At 61.5% G+C, this 25,142-nt stretch overlaps 2 protein-coding genes and 4 long non-coding RNA genes across 89 annotated transcripts in view; 5 read left to right on the top strand and 1 right to left on the bottom strand.

Moving 5' to 3' along the window:
- The window catches only part of LOC308055213, a 528,334-nt gene that overhangs the window by 76,415 nt on the left and 426,777 nt on the right, over positions 1-25,142 (bottom strand). The window lies entirely within an intron of this gene.
- Positions 1-25,142, top strand: part of LOC308055214 — a 277,249-nt gene that overhangs the window by 80,570 nt on the left and 171,537 nt on the right. The gene's annotated exons all lie outside the window — the stretch shown is intronic.
- LOC308054914 (metalloproteinase inhibitor 2-like) lies at positions 3,312-6,266 on the top strand. Its single transcript, XM_080368363.1, has 4 exons — positions 3,312-3,460; positions 3,545-3,653; positions 4,003-4,127; positions 4,542-6,266. Exons 2-4 carry the CDS (start codon positions 3,545-3,547, stop codon positions 4,740-4,742), a joined length of 435 nt encoding a protein of 144 aa, XP_080224489.1. The 5' UTR covers positions 3,312-3,460; the 3' UTR covers positions 4,743-6,266.
- LOC308054825 (ubiquitin carboxyl-terminal hydrolase 36-like) lies at positions 7,445-16,263 on the top strand (the record flags this gene model as incomplete). Its single annotated transcript, XM_080368203.1, has 16 exons — positions 7,445-7,506; positions 7,826-8,108; positions 8,201-8,422; positions 9,183-9,293; positions 9,548-9,647; positions 10,284-10,351; positions 10,771-10,841; positions 11,238-11,320; positions 11,653-11,764; positions 12,064-12,204; positions 12,524-12,624; positions 12,919-13,057; positions 13,326-14,006; positions 14,674-14,801; positions 15,503-15,862; positions 16,134-16,263. Coding segments are annotated over exons 1-16 (2,733 nt in total), but the record flags the coding sequence as incomplete, so codon positions are not given.
- Positions 16,267-25,142, top strand: part of LOC308055230 — a 28,207-nt gene continuing 19,331 nt past the window's right edge. The window contains exons 1-2 of the long non-coding RNA XR_013924488.1: positions 16,267-16,340; positions 16,376-16,641. This is a non-coding gene — a long non-coding RNA (uncharacterized lncRNA). The remainder of the gene's footprint in view (positions 16,341-16,375; positions 16,642-25,142) is intronic.
- LOC308055219 lies at positions 16,648-18,584 on the top strand. The gene is made up of 3 exons (XR_013924476.1): positions 16,648-17,205; positions 17,473-17,588; positions 17,680-18,584. It is a non-coding gene; the product is annotated as an uncharacterized lncRNA (long non-coding RNA).

The following is a 25,142-nucleotide window of genomic DNA, read 5'->3' as shown; positions in this document are numbered from 1 at the left end:
CTCCCAGTGCAGAGGCAGGAAGAGGCCAGCCGGCAGCCTCGGCGTGGGGGCGAGCTCTCCTGCCCTGCCAGGGTGGTGGGACCAACCCCTATGGCAGAGGGCTGCGAGAGAACTCGCTGCCTTGCCAGGGTCTGCCCTCAGAGGGCTCCAGGGTCCTCATTACAGGGTGGCCATGGCCTGCAGCCCAGGGGGCCAGCACAGGGGCTGTCACTGGTGGGGCTCCCACAGTGCATCTTCTTGCCACAGCTTGTCCTGCCGGGGGAAGGAGCGTTCCCAGCATTGTCCTGGTCAGACTCAGTTGTCCAGTGCTGGTGGTGTGCTGTGCCTGCCGTGTGCCTTGGGAGAGCCTCAGCTCAGCTTCACAGAGGGTGTGGGCTCCTGCTGCTGATGGCTCTCCAGGCTGGTGGCAGGAGTGGTGGCATTTGGGGAGGGCTGAGTGCCGGCCTCTGAGTACCTGGGGCCTTCCTCCATCCCTCAGCCCTGCCTCCTCATCCCAGGGCTCTCAGCTGGGCTCTCCTCTGGGGCTCTCCTCCACAATCCCTGCAGCTTGCCCTCCTCACTGCTCTGGTTCCTGGCTGGCACAGAGCAGCGCAGCCAAGCTTGGCGGGGGTCTTGGCGGGGAAAGCGCAGCGCAGCCATCCCCTCCACAAAGCCGCACTGTTCAGAACAAATCCGCCTAGAATTGGGCTGCATTTTTGTCAAGTGATTCATCAGCACGTGAATGGAAAAGGCTGGAGCCCCTGAACCAGTAACCGTTCCCTGCTCTTGGAGCCACTGCACCGGAGTCGTGTGCACGCTCTCCAGCTTGGTTGCACCCAAGTTACACCGCAGATGTGCGCAGAGCAGCGAAGGGCCTGGCATGTGGGGGCACGCAGCAGCTGGGTCGGGGGGCGAGGGGTGGCCTGTGCCAGCGGTGACCCAGGCATGCTGCTGGCAGAGGAGCAGGCGCTGGCAGCGGGCAGGGACTGAGTCTGCACGTGGCAAGCTGAGCTCCTGCAGCCTGGGTTGGGGACTGGGATGGGGGGCTGTGCCGAGGGACTTGCCCTGCTGCCTACTGCAGGCCAGGAGGCTGGGGCTTCCTGCATGGCCAAGATGCTGCGTGTGCTGCCAGTGTGCCAGGGCAGCCTGACCCTTCCCCAGGGAAGGGGAGCAGGGCTGGGAAAGCCCTCGGTGCAGCCCTGGTACTGGTATGCGTTGCATCCCTCTGGCCTGCACCGAGTGAGTGCCCACATTGACCAGGGGTGTCTGTTTTTGAAAGTCTTCTTCCCTGGCCCCTGGTCCTGCTGGTGGCCACCCTCCCTTTTCCAGAGTAAACTCAGCTGGCCCTTACCAGTGCCCATGTGGGGCTGTGCCCCCCTGACCTTCAGCTTAAATAGCCCATCCACATGCCCCCACGCCCCATTAGTATTTATAGAGCGTGGTCAGATTCCTTCTCCTTGCTGTGCCAAATGAAAGAAGGCAAGCTCATCTGTGCTGGGCTGGTGAGCCCTGCGTGTCCCCAGCTGCTCCCACCCCAGCACCTTTTGGGGGGGACACAAGCTAGATCTCCAGCTTGGCTGTTGCTTGCTCTTCTGCCACCCTGGCCAAAGCATGGACCCCATCCCGTACCCTGCAGCATGCACGGGGCTGGCAGGTGCCCCGAGAGATGGGGATCTGGCCTCCCCGTGGGATGGCAGTACCCCCAGCAGAGTGGAGAGCCCTGTGAGCCCCTGCCCTGCAGCCAGGCCCCCTCCTCAGCTCCAGCTGTGAGGGTGCTGAGCAGGAGCTGCAGCTTTGGGGATGCCACTGCCCCCTGTGCCATCAGCGTCCCCGGTGCTGCCTGGGGCCAGCCGGGAGCTTCCGTTCTCACACTGATGGAGAGAACCAGGCAGGGCTGGGAGCCACAGCTCTCAGCACCGCAGCCCTGGCCTTGCATGCCTGTGTCGCTGCGTTCATCACAGGCAGCTGTAACCTGCGCAGCGCAGCACTGAACCAGCTGCCGTGTCCCGAGCCAGTGAGTAAGGGTGAGCTGGCTGCCTGCTTCCTGCCTGCCCTGCCCACCCCGAGTGCCCTGCAGGGCACTGCCACGTGCAGAGCACTCACATGCTCGTTCATGTATCCCCAGGCTGTGCTGGCAGCTCACCACAGGGACCCTTCCACCGCAGAGCTGTCCCCAGGCTCCAGGGTGCTGTGACCTCAATGATCCTGGGGCACCCGACCTTGTCTCTTGGCACCAAGCACTGGAACTGCCCCAGGGCTGTGCAGAACCGGGAGGGCTTTTGCCTGTGGCTGGGCTGCTCCAGGGTGCTGGCTGGGGAACTTGCTGCCTCTCCTCACCGGGCTGTGTTTTTTCACTGCCCAGCCCTCGGTGTCTCCAGGTTATTTTTTCTGGCAGCAGGGGCAGGGATCGACACCCTGCAGCCCCCGGCCCCGAGAGGACGCGATGTTTGCACCTGCATGGTGTGAGGCTCCATGTGGTGGTAGCTGAGGTCTGGCGGGGAGCCAGCAGCCAGAGCATTGCCCCGTGGCAGCTGGGACCCTTCCCTGGTGGGACAGGGACCCCATGCTTCAGCTGTGGGGTGTGAAGGCAGCCTGGTCCAGGGACACCCACTCCCCTGGCATGGTGGTGCAGAGGGGCTGGCAGGGGTCTCGGGGCGTGCCAGGGACCCCAGCATGAGCTGCCTGTGCAGGCACTTGGTGAGCATCGCTGGTGCCCGTGCTGGCCGTGGCAGGCAGCCACGGGGATGCAGCTCCCACCTTCCTCTGCACCCGAAGGTGACCCTCCAAATAGCTCCCCCATGCCCTTTCCCCCTCCAGCCCTGCCAGGCCACACAGGCATTTGGCTGGGGCCCTCGTCAGAAACTGGTTTAATTAATGACAGTGGGACAAATACCGTGGTGCTCCCAGGACGCTGCTGGCAGGTTTTAGCTGACTCAGTGCCATCTGGGTGACAGGCACGAGCCCAGGCAGGGCCAGCCTGCACCCACAACGCTGACAGGAGCTGGGCAGAGACCAAGCCAGTGCTGGCCAAGTGCAACTGGTCCAGCACAACTGGCAGTGGTGGGGCTGGGTGACCCTGGGGTGACCTTTCCTTATTGGCCACCGTGAGGCTGCTGCTGCAGTGCTACCCGTTGCTGTCCTGCACATGTCAGAGCCCTGTCCCTTCGGGGACAGCGTGTGACAACCAGCTCTGCGGGCAGCTGGATGTCTGTGGGGAGGACACTGGGGCTGGCTGCGGGTAGCCAGCCCCATGGAGGGTGGGACTCCCTGTGGGATGGGGAGGCTAAGTGGGACTGTCCAGCCAGGGCAGCACTGTGTGGTGCAGGCAACACCTCCAGTCCTTGGCCACCCCTGCTGACCTTGACACCCCTCCATTGCAGTGATCCGAGCAAAGGCTGTCTCTGCGAAAGAGGTGGATTCGGGGAATGATATATACGGGAATCCAATCAAACGAATCCAGTATGAAATCAAGCAGATCAAGGTAATGGGGCACTTTCAGGGCAGGAGACTGGGAGGGACGGGGCAGCCTCTGTACTGGCCACTCACCCCTGCTCCTTCTCGCCAGATGTTTAAGGGCCCTGACAAGGACATAGAGTTCATCTACACGGCTCCGTCCACTGCTGTGTGTGGCCGGCTGCTGGACACCGGCGGGAAGAAGGAGTATCTCATTGCAGGTGGGTGGCTGTGACAGAGGGCTCTTGGGGGTTTTTGGTGGCACTGATGGCCCTGCTGCCTCATGTGCTTCCCAAGATGCCTGTGACATGTGTGCCCACGTGTGTGTGTTGTATCCTGTCCTGCTTCCACCACCAGCCTTCCATGGACCCCCCCAGCTGTGGCAGAGGTGGCTGTGGGACAAGCCTTTGTTCCCTGGGGTCCACCAGGGACAGTATATGGCAAGAGTGGCTGGTTTGCAGTGGCCTCCAGCCCCCCAGGCTGGGCTGAGACCCGGGCACCCCAAACCAAAGTCGGGTTCCGGGGCGCCTGGAGGGGACCCTCTGATCGGTCTCTCTGGCCTCTCCCCAGGCAAGTCAGAGGGCAATGGCAAGATGCACATCACGCTCTGTGACTTGGTCTCCACCTGGGACTCACTGAGCCCGACCCAGAAGAAGAGCCTAAACCAGCGGTACCAGATGGGCTGCGAGTGCAAGGTGAGCAGCCGGGCTGCCCCAGAGCATGGGCTGCGCCCCACTCCCCACACCAATGGGGTCTGCAGCCCTGAGGCAGGCACGGGCTCTGCGGTGAGATGCTTTTCCCTGTCCTTCAAGGATGATACTGTGCCGGGGGCACAGCATGCAGCTAGGGATATGGGAAGGATGGCTGAGCCTCTGGCGCTCTCTGGCTGGGAACCGACCAGCCCTGGGACCCACACTCCCTCAGTCCCCCTGCATCAGTGTTACGTCCCTGTGCCCTGCAGGGAAAGGGTAGCCTGGCATCCCTGGTCCAGAGCTGGGGGGGTGGATGAAGCAGGGCTGTGGAGAATCACCAGTCACAGCTGCCCCATGCTGCTTCCTCCCACCCCAAGGAGCGACCCTCGGGTCTCTGACGGTCTCTGTTATGTGCAGATCTCACGCTGCCTCTCCATCCCCTGCTTCGTCTCTTCCTCGGATGAGTGTCTCTGGACAGACTGGGCAATGGAGAAGAACAATGTGGATGGGCGGCAGGCAAAGCACTACGCTTGCATCAAGAGGAGCGATGGCTCATGCGCCTGGTACCGTGGCATGCCCCCCCCCAAGCAAGAGTTTCTTGACATCGAGGACCCCTAAGCCAAATGAGCGCATTCCAGTAGCCAGTAGAAAAAACCTGCAAGATGTTAGACTGGTCCACGCTGATATCAATTCCTGGAGACAGCATGAAAATCCACTTGGCTGCGGGGCTCCCCATGCTGTGGTGGCTGCCACACGTGTGCAGAGGGCAGAAATGGGGACCTGCTCTGTCACAGGCACCCAGCAGCCCGTGGCCATGCTGGGTGCTCCTGCTCTTGTGGCAGGGCTGAGCAGGGTGTGAGGGGACCCCCCTGCTGGGGCCATGTCCCTGCCTAGCCACACTCAGCCCCAGCACCCTGGCAGCTGTGAAAGAATTGAACCCTTGTGAGTGGCGGGAGCTGCCCCATCTGCGTAGCAGGTCTACCAGTGACCCTGCCACGGGGTAGCCGCCCCAGCAGCTCTTGTCAGGCAGCCCTCCCCACTGCAGCATCCCTGGCCACCCTCCAGCACTGGGGACCCTGCTGTCCCCCTCCTCACCCACCACCCGTCCCTCCTTTTGGGGGTGCAGGAAGGGTACAGCCTTCCAGGCAGGGGCTCTGGGGGTCTTTACCATGTGGCAGAGCCCCCAGCTGTGTGCGAGGGGCTGTGGGTCTTTTGCAGGGCTGGATGGCTCCTGTGCAGGTGCCTTGTCCCAAGAAGCTGGAGGGACATGTTAGCATGGCTGGGGTGGCCCCCCTGCATGCACCTGGGCACTGCAGCCCCTCTCTCCACACGCTCCTCTCCCCATGGGGACACAGAGGCAAGTGCTGGGGTTTACCATCTTCCCCAGCATCACAGAGGGGTCCGTTCCCACCACAACCTGCTGCACGGGCAGAGAGCTGCTGCTGGACCCTTCTGCTGGACAGCCTTAGACCCACAGCCCTTGCAGGCAGGCAGGCAGGAGGGCTTGGCAGGGCACCGAGGCAAGAGCTCCAACTACACGGGTGCAGGGTGTTTGTCATCACCTCATACAGCTGTTGGCTGAGCTGCACTGCGGCCTTCGGCACCACTGCAGCATTGTGGCCGGTTGAGCTCCCTTCTCTGCGGTGGCGAGGACAGAGCCCGGCACCCAGCTGGGTGCAGGCAGCACCACGGCTGCAGGAAAACCCGTTCCCTCCGGTGAACCCTCCCACACACCTCGGGCCCCGCTTTCTCTGAGCCATTCCCACGTTGTTGCAGCGGCGCTGGTGCGTGCTACGGAGCTGCCCAGCTGCGATGCGGGTGGCACTGTCTCGTGTGCCCGCTGGCCCTTACCGCAGTTGTGTGAGCGTGCTGGGAACAATCCCTGCAGCCCTGCTCTGGGGGCTTTTTCATGCTGTGCATCCCTGTAAGGTTTAAGATGTCGTACTGGACCAGTCTGGGCAATTTCAACATATTAAAGAGAAAAATTAAAAAGAAAGAAAAAACCCCCCACCCAACCTCTAATCAATCCCATATACGACTCCCGTTCGCTTACTGTATGGTTATATCAAATGTGCCATTTACTCCTGTCTCTGCTGGTAGTCTATCTTTGAGTTTAATATTTCCACTTGTTTTGCCACTGGCTCTGTGGTCCCTGTGCTTTAATTTCCGTCTCTCCTCGTCAGGCGCTGGAGTCGCACCGGTTTCGTGCGGGGTGTCTGTACCGGCAGCTGCCAGACGGGGCCGGCGGGGGGCGGGGGCAGGGGCCGCTCTCCGGCTCGGCCGGGCCCCTCACCAGCCGACGAGAGGAGGGGTCCCCGCTGGGTGCTGCTAACCCGGGGCTGGCGCGGGGAGCAGCGGCGGCAAGACCGCGTCTGGCCCCTGCTGGCAGCCCCGGCAGGGCGGGGCCAGAGCGGGCGGGGCGGTTACCCAGGGACGGAGTCACAGGTGACTGGGCCGAACCCATTGTACGTCACAGGCTTTAGAACGCGACCCGTGGCGTTGCTAAGGTCGCGCAGGTGCCACTGCCCGTCACTCCGCTACAGGACTCTGAACTGGGCAGACGCGTGTGGTGGTGTTAGTGAGCGAGAGGTAGTGCTGTCAGTGCGCGCGTTGTCAGTGGCAGCGGTCAGTGCCCTTCAGGGGGAGTGGTGAGTGCCCTCACTGGGAGTGGTCCCTGCCCTCAGCGGGACTTGTCACTGTCCTCATTGGGGGTGGTCACAACCCTCATTGGGAGTGGTTACTGCCCTCAGTAGGACTCGTCACTGCCCTCATTGGGGGTGGTCACTGCCCTCATTGGGAGTGATCGCTGCCCTCACTGGGAGTGATCGCTGCCCTCATTGGGGGTGGTCAGTGCCCTCATTGGAGGTGGTCACTGCCCTCACTGGGAGTGATCGCTGCCCTCATTGGGAGTGGTTACTGCCCTCATTGGGAGTGATCGTTGCCCTCACTGGGAGTGATCACTGCCCTCACTGGGAGTGATCGCTGCCCTCACTGGGAGTGATCGCTGCCCTCATTGGGAGTGGTTACTGCCCTCACTGGGAGTGATCGCTGCCCTCACTGGGAGTGATCGCTGCCCTCATTGGGAGTGGTCGCTGCCCTCACTGGGAGTGATCACTGCCCTCAGTAGGCGTGCCCTGAAGAGCGGTCAGTGCAGGTGCCCTCAGGGGGAGCAGGCAGTGCCCCCAGTGTGATCAGCGGGAGCGGGCAGCACCCTCAGCGAGAGCGGGCAGCCCCCGGTACAGCCTAGCGCCCCTAGGGCCCGCCCTCCGCTGAGCCCACCCCTGTGGTGGGCAGTCGCGCAAGACCGACGAGCCGGCAGCGGACACGCCCCCGCCCCCGGAGCCAGGCAGTGACACGTGCGTGCGGCGCGGAGACCCAGATGGTGAGTACAGCCGCTGGCTGGGATGGGGAGGGCCCAGCTGCACCGCACGCTCTTGCTCCGCCGGCGGGGCCGGCCGCGGGGCGGGCGCGGCGGGGCGCCGGTACCGGGCGGGGCGCACGTGGCCGTGCGGCGGTGCTCAAGGTCGCGGGCGGCGTCGGGCAGGCCGGCAGTGCGGTGGCGACGGCGGGGCCGATGGGGCCTGCGGGCAGCGTGGCGGCAGGGACCGGCCTGCGGCGGGCCTAGGCCGCGGCCGGTTGCACCGGGAGCGAGGGGGAACGGGCCGGCGCCCTCCCGCTCATCCGCTTATCCGCCCGCCCAGTCCCCACAGCCGGGGCCATCCGACCGCGCCATGACGATCCAGGGGAAGCTGAGGGAGGTGCTGAAGCAGAACCGGCGGAGGCCGAGCGAGGATGGGGATCTGGGCCAGCTGCTGGCCGCCTCGGCCAAGAGGGTGCTGCTGGAGAAAGTCGAGTTCGAACCCGCCAGCCGCGACTTCTCCAGCCAGCTGGAGCTGCTGCGCGGGAAGTACGTGGTGCTCAACGGCGGGGCCGCGGCCGCCGACCACCACGGCAGCCCGGAGAAGACGCCACCCAGCAAGCGGGGTAGGTAGAGAGGGTGAGGGGGCCCTCCTCGCGTCTACGTCCCTGCTGCTCACCACCTCTCTCTCCGCTGCTCACCACCTCTCTCCCTGTAGGCAGGGACGATACCCCAGAAGACCAGGGGGACGGGATCCCCATGCCCCAGAAGGTGCTCTTCCCGATGGAGCGGCTCTCCATGAAGTGGGAGCAGAACTACCGCATCGGTGCCGGACTGTGCAACCTAGGGAACACCTGCTTCCTGAACTCTGTTCTTCAGTGCCTGACCTACACACCACCGCTCACCAACTACCTGCTCTCCAAGGAGCACTCCCACAACTGTGAGTGGGGAGGCCTGGCTTGGTGGGCAGCAGGGCCAGGGCAGCTGCATGGGCAGGGCAAGGAGTGCCTGCCTGTCCTGCTCCCAGTGCTGGGCTCGGCAGCTCTGCACATGGCTCTAGCCGGGGGTGTGTGGGTGTCAGGATGCGCGTTCTCTACTCCCTCCTGCCTGTTTCTCCATCAAGAGCATACAGCTCGCTTTTCCTGGCCGTAGTGGTGTTCCTGAGTTCCTTGTGTCTGGGGAGGCTTTGTTTCTGCTGCATGTGGGCAGGACTAAGATGGGTCCAATGTGGTCCGTTGGCTTCCTGGGGACTGAGCTGGGGGTCCCAAACAGCCCCTGGCTGTGGGGACTGCATGAAAGTAGGGCAGCAGGTGCCCTTTCTGGGTGGCTTTGAAAGGGAGTCCAGTGGGCACAGCTCCAAGCTGTGACCACAAGGAGCATCATGGGCCTTGCAGCCTCATCCATAGGGCTCTGGTGGGATCTGCCCCTCAGGGCTGACCTGTGGGGTCCAGTGAGTAGCTGTGACCTGTTTTCTATCCACATGGATGCTGTTCTGTCTGGGTGGGTTGCAGTGGCTGGGACTGTGCCAGCCATGGTCTCTGTGTGCCCAGGGTGCCCCAAAGCTATACTGTAGCACAGAGCTCATAGGGACAGCTAAGCGTGGCTGAGCTGTGTTGGGCCAGAGATCCCCTGTCCCCTGTCCTGCCTCCAGCTCTCCTGGATTTGACCCTAACATCCTGTTTTCTCCTCTTCTGCTCCAGGTCACCAAGAAGGCTTTTGCATGATGTGCGTTATGCAGAGCCATGTGATCCAGGCTTTTACCAACAGTGGCAACGTAATAAAGCCAGTGTCCTTCATCCAAAACCTCAAGAGTAAGGATGGCTCCCCTCCCTTCCTGTAGCCATGCAGGAGAGCAGGGACTAATGCGGGAGCAGAACCTTTGAGACTGCCAGGGGCTTATGACTTCCTGGGCTATGTAGGGGCTTCCCCCATATCCAGCATAAGTCTGATGTCTGGTTTGGGTTGAGGGGGCTCAAACCCCGGAGTTCCTGTCTCAGGGGAGGGAGGGAGGGCAGGCTGCTCCTGTTGCAGCACATGCTGAGGCTGATTCCTCCCTTTTTTGCAGATTTTACCCAGAACATCTTCGGCAGGCAGGAGGATGCGCACGAGTTCCTGCGTTATACCATTGATGCCATGCAGAAGGCCTGCCTGAATGGCTGTACCAAGTATGTGAGGCTTCTGGCCCATCACTGCTCTCTGCTGTCCCTTTGCTTGTCCCCTGTACCCATGTGAGGGGTCTTTGGGGTGAATGTGTCCCCCAGGTTAGACTTGTAGAGGGAGGTACTGACTCCAGGGGCCTCGGGTGGTTGGCCCAACTCTGCCCCTCTCTGACACAGCTCTGGACTGTTGTCTGCTTTCTCCTGACTCCTCTATGCCAGTATAGCTGTGGTCCTGTCCCCAAGTTCTGAGGCTGCTATGGGTCTGGATCTTTTCCCAATTGCCAAGGAATCCAGGCCTGCTTGCTAGTTCAGCCCCAGCGCTGTGGCTGTGGGTGAGCAGCTTTCCCCTCGGCTCTCTGTCCCAGGAAATTTTCGTTGCCTCTCTCTGCAGTGCCTAGCTCTGAGCTCTGCCCCAGGGTTTCTGCTCCTTCTAGAGGAGGGTGTGCATCAGAGCCTGGTGCCACCCTTTCAGTTTTGGCACTGGGAGAGCAAACTGGCAGAGCAACTTCTCTCTGCCCCTGGAGTTCTGCAGCCCGTCTGCTAGCTGGAGCACGCAGGGGAGCTGTCCCGAGGACACAGTGGTGGCCCGCGGGGGTGGCTGGTGTGAAGGGGTGGTGTGAGATCCAATGCTTCTGTCTCTAGGTTGGATCGCCAGACCCAGGCCACGACACTGATTCACCAGATCTATGGTGGTTACCTGCGGTCCTGTGGTGAGTGCTGGCTTCCAGGTCCTGGGCCTGTGACTCCCAGGGGTGCTCTTTCTCTCAGAGCCAGGCTTAGCAGTTTTCCCAAAATATTTTTACTGCAAGTGCAAATTATCCAGAGCTGCAGCTGGTCAGTCTTGTGGGTCGTGACCCCTGTTGTGGTGGTGGAAAAAGCTGCTGTCTGAGGGTCTCTGGCTCATTGCCACCAGAAAAGGGACCTGTGTTGCCAGCTGTGTAGCAATACTTGCTGTCCTAGCACGTAGTGGAATTGCCAGCCTTCCTCTTTGTCAGGCGGTGAATGCTGGTGCTCACATCCCAGAGCCCAAACTCAGAGAGGAGTAACACTGCAACTGCCTGTGCTATGCTGGGGTGGTGGTGGGTGCAAGCGTTGTGCCAGGGTGTGCTCATTGCTCTTTCTTTTGCAGTGAGGTGCTTGGAGTGCAAGAGCGTGTCGGACACCTATGAACCTTTCCTGGACTTGTCGCTGGAGATCATGGTACTGCAGCAGGGCTGAGGACGGGGAGGAGCTCTGCTCTCATGGGACATATTCCTGCAATTGCATCGTTACTGCTCTCGAGGCTCCTTAACCTGCCAGCATCAAGGCATGGTGCAGACAAGAGGGGAAGCAGCTTCTGTTGTGCTGCCTTCTCTGGCAGAGCAGTGCCCGTCGCCTGAGTGTGGCTGTTGAGGCTCTATGGTGTTGGGGTGCAGCGCAGCCATCCCTCCTAGCATGCTGGGCAGTGCCTAGCTGGTGGCGGGTTCATGAGTTTGGTGTAGTCTGTGACCCTGTGCTTGTGCTCTGTGTTACCTCTTGGAGCCAGTGTCTCAGCAGGGATCTGGGCTGTCATGTGGACAGGCCACTTGTGCCCTGACCTCTCCTCTGCCCTTGCAGGAAGTCACAGACATAACGCGGGCGCTAGAGCTGTATGTGCAGCCAGACATGCTGGGTGGGGAGAATGCCTACATGTGTGACAAGTGAGTGTGTAGGGCTGTGGGTGGGAAGGGTCCTGTGGGTCTGCTGGTGGGAAGAAGGTGGAAAGCCTGCTGCAGCAGGGGAGGGCTTCTCTACCTGCTTCTAGCTAAACTGTGAGGTATGTGGCCATGAAAGCCTGTGATGAAGCCTGCCACTCCTCCATGCCAGTCCGCCCATGAGGAACACCTGGGCCAGAAGACATGGCTGTGGGCAGGTGCCCTGGAGCGGTGCCTGGTGTCAGCAGGGTCATTTCTGTGGGGTTTGTGGTTTGGCCAGGGCTGGCAATCATTTGGGTGGTAGAACAGCTTGAATAGCTCGAGCTCTTTCTGTGCAGATGCAAGAAGAAAGTGTTGGCCAGCAAACAATTCACCATCCACCGACCTTCCAATGTTCTCACAATCTCCCTGAAACGCTTTGCGGATTTTCATGGAGTCAAAATCACCAAGGTGAGTGTTCGGCAATCCAGAGCTTGGGCTGTCTCTTGGCCGGAGGCCCTGCTGCCCAGAGCAGGGTGGGAGGTAGTCCTGTGTGCAGTGCAAGCTCTGCCACTGTTCTGCAGCCCTTCCCCAGCTGTGCAGTGCAGTGGGAGTTTGCCTCATCTTGGCATCTTCCTCACAGTGATCTCTGCCTGGGAGAGCAGGTCCCCCTCCCTTGAGAGATGGGACTCACAGGACAGCTGAGCTGCTCTTGCTGTAGCAAGAAAGCTGTCTGCTGTGCAGGCTCCTGAGGCACCTTCTCCTTGCAGGATGTGGAGTACCCTGAGATCTTGAACATCCGTCCTTACCTGACTCAGAGCAACGGGCATCCTGTCTTGTACAAACTCTATGCAGTGCTGGTGCACTCTGGGTACAGCTGCCACTCAGGGCACTACTACTGCTACGTGAAGGTGAGCCCAGGGCGATCTCTTGGCACCCCCTCTGGGCTGTGGGCTGTGTGCGCTCATGGGTCTCTGCAGTGCGCAGAAAGGAGGGTTCTCAGTAGGTGTGCACAGTGTGGAGCACTGGACTAGGGGGGTGGTGGGGGATACAGGCTGTGCTCTGCTGCAGGAAGCACGGAGCTCTGCTCTCGCAGAGCCCCCTTGCCTGCCCTGGGCCATGTGTGGATTTTGGGGAGAGAAGCTCTGGCAACAGACACTGTACCTGCTGCTCTTCAGGCCACAGGGGTCCTCGGACACAGCCCCGACCCTGTTCTCTCTTCTTCCACAGGCTAGCAATGGGCAGTGGTATCAAATGAACGATAACCTGGTCCGCAGCAGCAACATCCAAGTGGTCCTCAACCAGCAGGCCTACTTGCTGTTCTACCTGAGGTGAGAGCGCCCTCTGCCGCCCAGCCCCTCTGCCCCCCGCTCTCAGCATTTGGGAGGGGGCCGGTAGCGTGTGCGTGGGGGTAGAAAGGAGCTTGGCCCAAGCAGCCGCAATGCCCATGTACATGCTCTGACTCGGAGGAGGGTGGCAGGGAGAGGTCCAGTCCCTTGTCATGGTTTTGCTGTATGACCGCGCCTCCTCAGAGCTTCTGGCTCCTGTTTCCTGTGCGCATCACGGATGAGCGTTCCAGTCGCTCAAACCCTTGCAGTTAACATGCACTTCTCTGCCTTGACCAGAACCCCGAATGCCAGCAAGAACCCAGAGTGGCCCATTGCCAAAGCTGCCTCCGCCCCGCGTGCCAACACTGGTGGCACCTCTGATAAGGTCAAGAAAAGCGTGACCAGTAAGCCCCTGTCTTCACCACTGATGAGACAGGTGAGTCCTGAAAGCTGTCCTTGGCTAGTGCTCCCAGAAGCTGAGAGCTGCTGCCACTCTATGAGGGCAGGCAGACCACAGCTTTGCAGGGAGGTGGGTACACTGCTCTGGATGGGCAGGCACAAGGCAGGACGGTTTCCAGGAGGAATCCTGCTCAGCCAAGGGTCCCTGTGTGGGCCTGGGGAGGGACTGGGAGGGCAGTATCACTCTGTGTCCTTGGCTACTCGAATTCTCTCCTTGCTGAACTTCTCTCTTTCTTTTTGTCTAGAAACCAGGTGTGCAGCCAGTGAAGAAGTGGCTAGGGCTGAAGGAGGTTGGAGTCCCTGTGGCTCGTGGCATGGTTAAGATGGGGCCAAAGCCATCAAACGGAACTGGTAGTCTGAAGCTGCGTGTTAGGTCCCCATCCCCCAAACTGCCCCATAAAGCCAACTCAGCGTTGCCAGGTGATGGGGCCCATAGGTTCAAGAAGCCATGCTCCTTCCGGCAGCTGCTTCCCACACCCAAAGCAGTTCAGGGTTTCTGCAACACCAGCAATGCAAGCAGTGACAAAGTGGAGCTGTCCCAGCAGAGCTCCTCCAAGAGCAAGCAGCCACCTACCTCATCCAAGCTGCTGCTGGAGCCCAGACAGCAGCCCGGGGGCAGTGGGGACATTGCTGGGACCCAGCAGAGGGGCTCCTGTGCCAGCAGTGCTGCCAGCCCAGTGCATGGCACAGTGGAAGAGCAAGCCATAGGGTCCCAGGAAGGCAAGAGCAGAACTACCAGCTTCTGCACCTTTCAAGAAATGAACTGTGACACACGCCTCCCTGCTGGCCCTGGTGCTGAGCCAGCTGTCCCTGAAGACTCCAAGACAGCAAAACTGAAATCCTGCCCATTGACCATCACTGCTCTGGAGCCAGGCAGCACCACATCACCACCACCTGCCAAGAAGCTGGCGCTCTCTCCCAAAAAGGTGAGTCTGAGCCCCTGCCTGGAGACTTCTGTAGGTGCCTCATGCCTTCTGAACAGGGGCTTGTTTTGGAGGCAAGTACAGAGCTAATACTGGCTGTCTTGCTAAGCTGGAGGTAGGTGGGGAGAGCCCCTCAGCCCCAGGGCTGTAGCAGTTGCTCTGCCTTCCGTCTGGGTTGGGGCATGGGGCCAGGCCCCCACTGTTGTTCACATCCCTAAGTGATGCAGAATTAATGGCTCCTGCCTTTTTGCTCAGGACAGAGGGGTGGCTGTGCCAGTCCCTGCAGTGGGGCAGCCTCGCCAGCCTCCTTGGGGTACTGTGTCACCTGGGGCGAGTGGGAGCAGGTGATGCAACAGCTGGAGGGCTGTGGGGTTGCTTCCTCCTTGGGCGGTGGCATGGGACTTGCCCTCTGGGCACTGTTGTGCAGCCAGGACTCAGGATGGTGCACTGGGATTTCTGTTCTTTAAATTTCCTACCTTCTTTTTTTTCCTTTGTGCTTCTAACTGAAAACACTTCTGATTGTTCTTCTACCACCTCCCCACTTCCTCCCCCCCATCTGTGTCTGTTCCCCTCCCCTTTCTCTTGGCTCCCCTTTTAATTTTTTCCTCTTGACTCATGGAAACCTCTTTTCTTTAGACCACCAAGTTTTTATTTATGTCAATAACTACAGGGCAACACCCTGCAGAAGATGAGCAGAAGTGACTGCCACGCACAACCTCACCCACAATCTGCTGACCCCACCAACCTCACGAACAACACCCACCCTGAGTCCACTCCCTCGCCTTTTGGCGAGTTGAGGTAAGCAGTGCCAGTCACTCCCAGGCTCCTGCACGGCAACAAGGCCAGTAGCAGCCTTGGGCTACTCCACGAGGCAACTGTCTGGCATCGAAGCTGGCTGGGGGGGGGAGTGACTTTGTCAGCTGGCTCTCCTGTTCTGCTGGGCTGGTATGGCTTGCTCTGGATCCTAGAAGCAGGGCAGTTTCTCTGACTGTCAGCACAAGGCCAGAGGGAGCTTTGCAGGCTCTGACCACATACTAGTGTCCCGTGGGATCAGGAGGAACCACCCTGGTCTAGATCTTACTCTGGGTCTCCCTTGTATGTAACCACCATTGGCATGTGCTGCAGCAACACTTGCTCTGTCCTAATCCCCCATGGGAAAGTGTGTGCCCTGTGCATGGCTGGTGCTGGGCAGGTGCAGGGTCACTGTATGCACTTGCAGCTGCTGCTCTGAGAGCAGGGTCTGATTCAGATTTCCTGCATGAGATGGTAGCAGTTGGATGTTGTGCTCATGCATCTAGAGGTGTGGAGGAAGAGAGGGGCTCCCACTCCTGACCTGGTGGCTTTCAGATCATGTCAGCCTCTTATTGTCCTTCAGGCTGTCCTTATGCCCCCTCAAAATGCCAAATCCTGAAAAGCCTCTACTCAGCTTCTCAGCTCCCAGCCTCCCTCCTGACTAATGGTTCCACTGCCTGCCCTTCACACCACCTTCCTCCCTGCAGCAGGGGGACGGGGCCTGGCCAGGCCACCACTGGTTCTTCCAGAAAGCAGCGTTTTGGAGCCCGTGGCAGCTCTCGTGCTCTGGCTGTGAAGGGCACGGATGAAGACTCCAGCCCCCCCAGGAAGAAGAGGAAGAAGAGTTTCTCTGGGAAGGGCTTGGTGTCCTTCACATGGAAGGAGGCAAGTGAGGGTCCCAGTGGTGGCCAAGAGGGGCCAAGCTGCCAGGATCTGGAGAAGAGGCCCAAGCAGCAAGTGTCAGGCCGCAGTATTTGCCTGGACATGGAGCCCATCTCCTCCAAGAAGAGGAAGAGGAGTGCAGAGGAGATAGAAGAGCCCTGCTCTGGGATGCTGACCTCCTACAGGTGAGGGGCTAGGGTCATGCGAGAGCACACCCGTGCTCTGCCTGAAGTCAGGCTCCCTGGGTGGTGGTCAGGTGCCTCTTGTCTTTCTGCCAGTGGGACAAGTCTTGCCATGGAGCCAACTGAAGTGCCAGCTTGCTGGGAGTGATTTCACCCCTCCCCAAGTGCAGCACTGGGGTCTGAGTGTCCCTGTATCCTGTTGGCGTGCAGGGAGCTCGAACTTTTCCCCACTCTGGTCTGGCCAGAGCAAGCTGACCCCTTCTGACTTCCCCAGCTCTAGGAGATCTGAGTTGGAGCCTCGGAGGACAAAGCGGCCACGGATCATGGAGGCTAGGGCTGGAGAGAATGAGCACTGCAAGCACAAGTGGAGAACAGCACAGCAGCGTGGTCTAGCCATGAACCAGCTGGTGCAGGAGCGGGCTGGAAACTAGGACCATGCGTGGCAATCAGTTAGCTGAGGGGAATGTGCTCGAGCTTGTAGGTCACGAACCCAGGGAGGACAAGGAGTGTGAATAGACACAACAACTAACACGATGAGGCATGTTTGCAGAGCACAGGGGAGTGGGAGACGGATGGCGCCAAGGAAAGATAACACCTTGTTGTTAATTGCTGGTAGTCAACCACCAATCAGGGATTGCCTAGTATGCAAGGCTTAGCTTCAAGAACCAATTAGTTTAAAACGTGCAGCTTCTGAGAGTCTATAAAACCTCGTGCTTCTGTACAATAAATTGACATTTGCTTGCATCAAGCTGCGTCCCGTCTCTTCATTCGCCGCAAGCTGGGTGGTGTTGGCACCTGCACTGTAGATGACACACCAGTTATGACTGTGTGCCTCCACCATGCCTGGTGCTGGCTGCTTCTCTGCCCATGCAGACCCTCACTGGTGTGCAGACCCTGGAGCTTGCTGGTCCCTGCAGCTGTCTGGTGGTGCCTGTCTCCTGACCCACCTTGGCTGAGGGGGTGCTCCTCTCCAGTCTTGTGGGGATGGGTCCCTTGAGGGGTGAAAATTTATCCTCAGATCCTCCCTGTCCAGGACAGGCGCCAGTGTGCCCAAACACCCTGTGCTGTCCGGACCTTGTTAGTCCTGACAGTGTCTTCTGGGGAGAGATTTGCCTTGGAGATGAAGCAGTGCGGGAGCTCCCTCTGACTTGTCATCACCCCACCTGTTTTTGCAGTGCCAGCATGCACCAAGGACAGCCAGGCTGCAAATGGGTGCAGGTACTACCCAGCTGCCCTGAGCCCTGAGCCCAGCTATGGAGCTGGCACGGCACCCAGGAGCCAGGAGGAGTTCGGTGTGGTGAAAGAGCTGCTCAGGAACTCCTTGGACAAGGCTTATGGCAAAGAAGGTAATCCCTTCTCACCTGGGTTGGCAGCTCCCCTGCCTTGAGCCCTGGATGTGGGCAGAGCCCTCTGTGCTCTGCCAGGGCCTGAGCTCCCCCCAGCACCGTCGGGGGGGGGTGGGGTCTTGGAGCTAGGCAGATGCACCCAGTTGAGGGGCTGCTGGGGGTGCTGGAGTGAGGGGCTCCAGCCTCTGGTCCAGGGTGGGGGCCGTGTGCAGGCAGGTGCAGCAGAGCACAGCGTGGTGCTCCCTGCTGACTGCACTGCTCCTGCAGTCTTGACCTGGAAGGGTGAGATCTCGGCTGTCAGCCAGGATGCCATCCAGGACACAGTGCTGGCCCAGAGTGAGACTGTCATCGATGAGTGGGACAAGCAGTTTGACAGAGGGAAGGTGAGTCCTGGCTGTGTCTTGGGTGGGAGCAGGTGGGAGGCAGTAGGGGACTCTGTGCTCTCACCTCAAAAGCCTTTCTGCCTCTGCCCAGGTAAAGAAGATTAGGGAAGTAAGGTGGGAGCAGAGGAGACAATTAAATCCCTTTCAGCAGTGGGAGAACAAGCACAGCTGCACATCGGGGGTGGCTTCTGTCAAGATGTCACCTTGGTGAGTGAAGCCAGTGTGGCAGGGAGCGGGGTCAGCTGCTGGTAGGGTGCTAATGCTGTTCGTCTCCTCCCAGGTTATGATCTGCATCCACCAACTAGAGCCCAGAGCAGTCCTGGGTCAGGGGCTTGTGGAGAAAACTGTCCTGGGAGCTGCTGGTGGACCTTGCTGCAGGAGGGGAGGATCGGGGGCGCTGGTCCTGCATTATACCCAGGGCCTCAGCCCTGGGGATCATGCTGTAGCTGGGGCCCCCTGTCTTCCCATCTTCCTTGTCTTCCTGTCTTCCTTGCCTTCTCCTCCATTCCTTCCCTCTCTGGGAGCTGCTGTCCCTGCAGCCCCCAGGGTCCCTGTGGGCTGGGGCTGCTTCCCTCCAGCTGAGGAGGAGCCTGTTCAGCTGTGACCTGCCTTGTCCAGGCTCCTCCACCAGCTCCTCTGTGCCAGCAGCCTCTTCTCCCAGCCAGCCTGGAGTTAGACTCGTGCCTGCAATTACCCCTGCTGCTCCGGGTTAACGTGCCCCCGCTGGCCCCTGTGCAGGGGGACGCCAGCCCACGCTGAAGAGCTGGGAGCACCGGGGCTGGGGTTCGTCTCCCGGCCGTGGCCCGGCACGGCTCCAGCCCCTCCTGCCCTTCCTCCTCCTCCTCCCTGCCCAGCCACCCCCTTTCCCCTCCCCCTCGCGCTCGCGCTGGCTGCGGGACGGGTACTGCGGCCGGGACCGCAGACAATAAATTCGTGGTGTTTATGGCTCGGCTCGGCTCGGCTCGGGGGCGGGGCACCGGGGGGGCTGGCCCCGGCAGCTCCCACGTCACGTGACGCTGCCCGTGGTGGCGTCGGCGGCCTCGTCAGGCAGGCGGGTCCGGAGAGGCGGCGGCGGGATGGAGGAGGAGGGCGGCTACAGTCAGTGCGGGGCTGGGGTTGCGCCGCTGGGAACCACCCCCGCCCCACCTGGGCCGGGCCGCGGCGGGGCACGCCGCTCCGGTGCACGGGGCCGCGGGGAGGTGGGGGGGTTCCCCAGTGGAGCAGGGGCGGCTCTGCTGGGCGGGCGGCGTGTTCGGGCCGGGACGCTTCCAGGTGTGAGGCCGGGGCCGGGCGGGCAGGGGCGGTGGGAACTGCGCCCGCAGGTGACGGAGCGGCCGCTCGCCCACGCGTGGCCGCGGCCTTCACGGCATCGGCCGGGCGGGGCCGAGGCGGCGGTGGAGGAAGCGCCGGGAGGAAACCGGCGCCCGCGGGGAGCGGGGCGAGCTGCTGGGGCCTGACCCGGTGGCCCCGGCGCGGCCTCATCCTGCCCGGGGCTCTGCCCCAGCGGCTCCGCACCGCCGGCGCCGCGCTGCCACAGCTCACGGGCCGCCCGCGGGGCCGGCGCTGCCGGGCTCTGGGACCGGCTGCCTGCACGCCTTCCCCGCGCCACTCTCACTTTGTATTCAGCTGCTGCCTCTGAGCACTGTCTGAGTTGAGGCTCCGCAGATCTGTAGGGCAGGCTTGTGCCGGTGGCACCCGTCGAGTGGCTCGCCAGGACTCTGGCTCCAGAGCGCATCTGCCTGGCACAGAAGCGCCCGGTGTGTGCCCAGGGTCCGCTGCCAGGGTGGGCCAAGCAGGGCACCACAGCTCAGGGGCTGCAGGTCCCCTTTCTCGTGCACATGCAGCTTGCTTTCCTGCTTTCTTCCATCCACCGTGTCTGCAGAGTATTCCCGTGCTGAGGAACAGGACTGGGCAGGAAGGTGCTGCCTCTGCCTCAGCCCTCTGAGGCAGGTTCCTGTGGGTCAGCAGGTGGGTTTTCCTTGAGCTTTGCCGAGCAGGTGGCTGAAGCCTGTCTGGCTGAGATCTGAAACCAAGGTTTGGATACTGCAAGCTTTACTGGCAACTATTCTTCCTGGGTGCTGAGGTCACTCAGGCACTGCTGGTGCCAATGAAGCCACTGTTGCTAGCAATGCTGGTTCATGGGCCAGCTTCCTGCCTGCCACAGTTGTGCAGTGCAGCTGATTAGGTGGCTGCCGTTACACCCCAGAAGTGACTTCGCACAGCAGTTTACTGTGCAAGATAAGGTGCAAGTGCCTGGCCCCGCTGGTGTGCGGCCCAGCATGGGTGTTGTTGGATGCAGCCCATTAGCAGGAGAGTACTGCAGGGAGTGATTCTGCGAGCAGCCTCTCGCTGCTTCCTAGAATTGCCTGCAAGGATGTCCTGGGTTGTCTGTCAGCATCAGAAATTGCCTGATCACCATGCTGCGGGGGCCACAGGGCAGCTGCAGGATGCGCAGCACAGCCATCTCCAAATCCCTGCTGCTGTCCCTGTTGCAGGGTCATTGCAATCTGCAGCTGTTCTGAAGCCCTTGAGCTCTGTTGGTTTTGCAGAGGACAGTCTGATGAGGCCTTGGTGTGGTGGGAGCCTGATGGGGAGGCTGTTGCTGGTGGGATTGTGCTGACGCCAGTGTCTGCCTCACAATACGTGGCCCCTCTCCAGCCATCTGCATCAGCAGAGAGCAAATCCCAGGGTGAGCAGCTGGTGGCACAGATGTGGGCTCCCCCCACTCCTGCCGGGGTGCGGCCCCACGCTTCCGCCCCCTTCCCCCCATCTCCTTGTGGGGACTGAACCCATACCTGGATTGGAGCTGACCAAGCACGGTGGTGCAGGAGCAAAGGCCTCTGAATGGCAGGGCAGTGGTGTTGCACTGGGGAACCAGCCCAGCTGCTCTTGACATGCAGCACCGGTGAGCAGCTGTGGGGAGCACAATCCCATCCCAGCACTACCTCCTGTGCTGGGCCCTGTGTTGGCTCAGACCTGGCCCCTGGGTGAGGGGGACTGGGCAGCACTGGTAATCCTGCTGCACCCAAGGGATTACTGCTCACTCTGTCTTGGGGGATTAAGGGATTTCGCTAAGCTGGGTTGATGCAGTCTCCTGCAAAGCAGCTTGTGCCGTGGGGGGGCTCGCTGTCTGGGGCACGATGGCCAGTGCCACGGGGCGGGGTGGTCCATGTGAGTTGTGGGAGATCCCCAAAGGAGGGTATGCTGTCAGGTCCCCTGGCAGGCTGGGGGTCACCGCCCGGGGGGAATCCCTGCCCTCTCCTTGCTGCCAGCCTGCACAGCCCTGTTCTGCCAGCAGGCCCTGGCAGGCCCCTGGGCACGGAATCAGCTGTTTTGGAGGCAGCTTGGGACTGCGGTGTGCACCAAGGGGACCAGGGCCGGAAGGCATGCTGCCAGGGGAGCTGCTGGTGACGCACCAGCCCTTTCTCTGGTGTGGTATGGGGTGAGCTGGGGCAAGTCACTGGGCCCATCTTGGGGGGCAGCTCTTCCGCAGAGCAGGAGGCTCCCAGGTTAAAGACACAGGGACAGTGTGGTGATAGCAGTGGGCCTGGAGAGCAGAGCCAGGGGCCCGGGACGGCAGGGCTCAGGCAGTGCAGCACTGAGCAGAGGCAATTAGCCCATTCCTCTGCTGAGATGTTTGGGAGCAGAGAATGATCAGTCATATTGCTGACACTCAGCAGTTACGCATCAGGGACGCAGCAGGGCCTGCGTCTCCTGGAGTGGCTGTTTCAGCCCGTCTGTGTGCTGGGCAGTAGGGCTGGGGTCGGACATTTCTGCTCTGGGCCTGAGGCTGGAGGGAGGCTGCTCTCTGGGGCCCTGCTTTCTGGCAGGCAAAAGATCAGGGCTCAGAGCCATGGTTAAGGTGACCCCAGGGTGTTTGTGAACACTCTGCCTGACCTGAGCAGGGTGTGAAGATCAAGCTGCACGTCCAGGTCGCTTAACATGGGACGTGCTGCCTGGCCCTGCTTCGGGGTGGCTGGAGCACCCATGGGTGCCCTTGCCACGTGGGGGTTGGTTCAGGCCTGGGCAGGTGCTTGCCACATCACGTGCCCAGATCAGCCTCCCTGGCTCCTCTCGCCTGCTCTTTTGCTTCCTGGCAATGCAGCAATCACCACTTCAGCCTCTGGCAAAGGGGAAGTAGCATCAAAACCAGAAGGTCGGTCACATCAGCAGAGAGTGCCTGGCTGCCCTCGTGAGCCTGAGAGCTGCCCTTCTGCATCTTTCCTCCTGTCTCCAGTTATACGGCTTGTGGGCGCCAAGGTCCCCTTCTGCCTTGCACCCTCCTGCCTGCCAGGGCGGCTTCCTCCCAGGGCGCCCTTCCCTGCTGCCTGCCTCATCAGGGCTCTTGCCTGCCTGGCTTGGGTTTCTCCTAGCTCAGCACGTCCCCGTGCTTGCCGGCGCAGGTGAGCAGAGCTTGCTGGCTCCTAGCAACCAAGATTTGGCAGCCAAGTTGTCCGTGGGGTGCTGCCTCGTGCCCCAGCAGGCTCTAGGGTTTGTTACTCATGGCCGTGCCCTACACTCGGGGATTGCTCCTGCTTTAAGGGAAAGAGCTGTCAGTCCGGTTTGGATTCACTCAGCACCTGTGGGGCTGGGGAACACAGGTGCTGCAGGGCAAGAGGGCTGTGCCTTCCCCCCAGCTCCACAGCTGGGTCCGAGGCTGGGATCCTGGGGCAGGACTTCCCCAGTTCCCAGACCCCAGGACCGCAGCAGAGCGGGAGGCATCTCCATTGCCACCAGGGCATGCCTGGAGCCCAGCCATCTGACCGGCATTGCCGGAGGACTGGCAGGAGGCGCAGCAGGCTTGCCCGTGCACAGCACGCGGGGCAGGCTGAGCCTGTCGGGGCTGTGCTGGGACTGGTGCCCGGGCCCTGCACCCCACAAGTGGGAGCCGTGGCAGCACCCCCTGCTCCCCAGGCCTCGCCAGAGCCGCCTTGTCTCTTGGTGCACCTTCCTTTATGCAGTGCTGGTTGCTACGCGACCGTCGGCTCCCGATGCTTAATGCTCTAATACGGAGAGATAAAACAGCTCTAAAAATACCCCGCTGCTGGCCCTCTGCGGGGGCAAGGGGGCTGCTGGGGGCAGGCAGCCCGGGGCGGGGGGGCTGCTGGGGAGTTCCCAAACTCCTTGTCCTCTAAGTGGCTTTGAGCCGCCGGCCAGAGCGGAGCATCGGGAGCGGAGCGGGCTGGTGTGCAGGCAGGGAGCGGCGGGGATTGGCTGGGGCTGCTGCGTGGGCTCCCGCAGCTGGAGCTCCCCTGCCAGAGCCGCCTTCCCTGGCTCCAGCCGGAGTGGGGGGTCCTCCGGCTCCCCTGCCTGCACCCTGCCCGCAGGCCCCGACATGGGGGAGCCTGCTGCTCAGCCACACGGCACCTACCAGGCCTCTGCCTGCTCCTGCCTGCCCTGCTGGAGCTGCTGGTGTCCTGCACGGGACCTCCGCAGCATGGGGACGGTCAGCGAGCTCTGTGCCTCCAGCTTCCAGGCCTTCCTTTGCCCCTCAGTGGCTGCCAAGGCAGGTAGGTGCTTCATGCCCTTCCCTCTGCTCACTGCAGGGTCCCCATTGCCCTGGCAGTCACGGCAGTGCCTGTGGCTCCAGCTCCATATGGTTCTTGCTGGCAGTGGCACAGAGAGTCCTCGCTGTCTCGCCACCTCTGTCCCCCGCACACTACCAGCCTACCCAGGCTCAGGCCTCTGCAAGCACTGAGCCCCAGCAGGACAGCTGAGCACTGGGCTACCTTGCGTGGCATTGCCCTGCACCGGTGCCCGGTGCCATGCTGGGGTGGGGGGTGCTTGGGAACTGGTGGCAGCAGCGGCTGGGAGGTTGCACGCAGCCTGGTCCTTACCTTGCCCCTTGTCTTCCTGCCCTGGGCGATGCGTGAGCACTTGGCCACCCTCGCTGCTGTAAGGGCAGCTCAGGGCAGCACTGTCAAATGGAGATCTGTGTGGGAAAGCCCAGTGCCTGCTGCACTGGCGATGCTGTTGAGGGTTGGCCGCCTGTGTGAAATGCTGCTGTCTGTGAGTTCCTGCCTGAGCATGGGACTAGGTGTGGCTGTGTGGTGGGGCATGGGGCTGTGAGACCTTCTGTGGCCAGCCCTGTGCCGTGGGCATTGTTCCTCCTGAGGCCCAGCACAGTGAGCGGAGTGGAGAGCAAGCAAGGTCCCTGCCAGGCTGTGCTCCCAACACCAGCACAGTGCTCAATGTGTGTGCATGTGGCTGAGCCAGTGCTCGCCCAGCTGCACTGTGAGTCAGGGGTCTGTGCATGGGGAGCGTGGCAGCCTGGAGCTGCCAGGAAGCGAGGCAGCAGCTGTGGATGAGGGTTCCCTGCCAGGCTCTGTGAACAGGGAGCAGGGCTGACAGGCAGGGCTGCACAGAAACAGGACGAGGCCCCTGGCTGGCTCTGGATGCAGGGTCCGGCTACCTGGGAGGGTCTTTGCTGGAAGTGTCTGTCCCCAAACTCTTCTCCTGACGCACCTCAGCTGTCGGTAGGGAAGGATGGGGCTAACGCAACCCAGGATGCACACACAACACGGTGAAAACAGGATGTGGCGCGCTGAGACGGGCAGGAAGCTTCTTAGGGCCCCATGGGCCCCCGAGCCATGGGGCATAGTGGGAGCAGGCAGTGGCACCCCACAGCAGAGCCCAGCAGCAGCCGCTGGCAGCACCCTGAGCTCATCCCCATGGTCTACCTAAACTCTGCCCTTTGCTCCTCGAGCGCAGCCGGGTGCAGGTGCAGCGTGGGCTGGTGGGAGGACTGGCTACTGCTGCAGCACAGCTGTGGGCCAAAGACAATGTGAGACTTCCGAAGCTCTCCCTCCCTTTGCTCCATTGACGGTGTTCTGGGTGCTGCTTCTCCATCTCGTGCTGCTGAGCAAGATTTAGCTGAGTCAAGGTGGCCGAGGCTCATGCAGCCTCTCCAGGCAGCTGACAGCGGGACAGGGATGTGCTGGGGTTTTGCTCCTGCTGCAGGCATGGCCTTGCAAGCCCCAGACTGTGCCACACAGTGGTCCTGTACTGAGCAGTGGGGTCTGTACAGGCACCCAGAGCAAAGGGCCAAGGTAGTGGGGAGCAACTTCCCATGAGGACCAGCATCACCCCTGGTCCCAGTTGTGGTCCCATCCGCCAGTGTGAGCTGCTGTGGAGTCTGCAGAGGGCAGCTGGCACTGGTGGTCCTCACAGCCCTCCCAGTCCTGCCTGGAGCTCAGTCCTTACAGCCTGAGCACGACCTGGACCTGCAGTGGGGGATTCTGGCAGATCTCCAGGGGAGCTGCGGGGCAGGGCCGGGGCTCTGCTGGGAGGGGGTGACCCCAGCTGGTGAAGGGGAAGGGACCCCAATGTTGCAGTGAGCTCAAGATGTGCTGGGTCAAGTGTCCTGGCAGCCTCCAAGGAAGGAATGACAGAGCCAGCCCCCAGTACCTGCCTGGCTGGGACCCCAACACATCATGTCCCCTGACCCAGGGGCCGAGAAGGGGGAGCAGTGTGCTGGCTGCCCTGTTTCCCCTCCTGGCTGGGAGCAGAGGAGTTAAGGTGCTGGCAGCCCTGGGCTGGTGGTGGCAGGAGCAG

This window comes from Falco punctatus, assembly GCF_963210335.1.
Source record: "Falco punctatus genome assembly, chromosome: 18".
NCBI classification, from domain to species: Eukaryota; Metazoa; Chordata; class Aves; order Falconiformes; family Falconidae; genus Falco; species Falco punctatus.
Note: the sequence above shows the minus strand (reverse complement) of the source record. Positions and strands in the feature narration are given on the sequence as shown.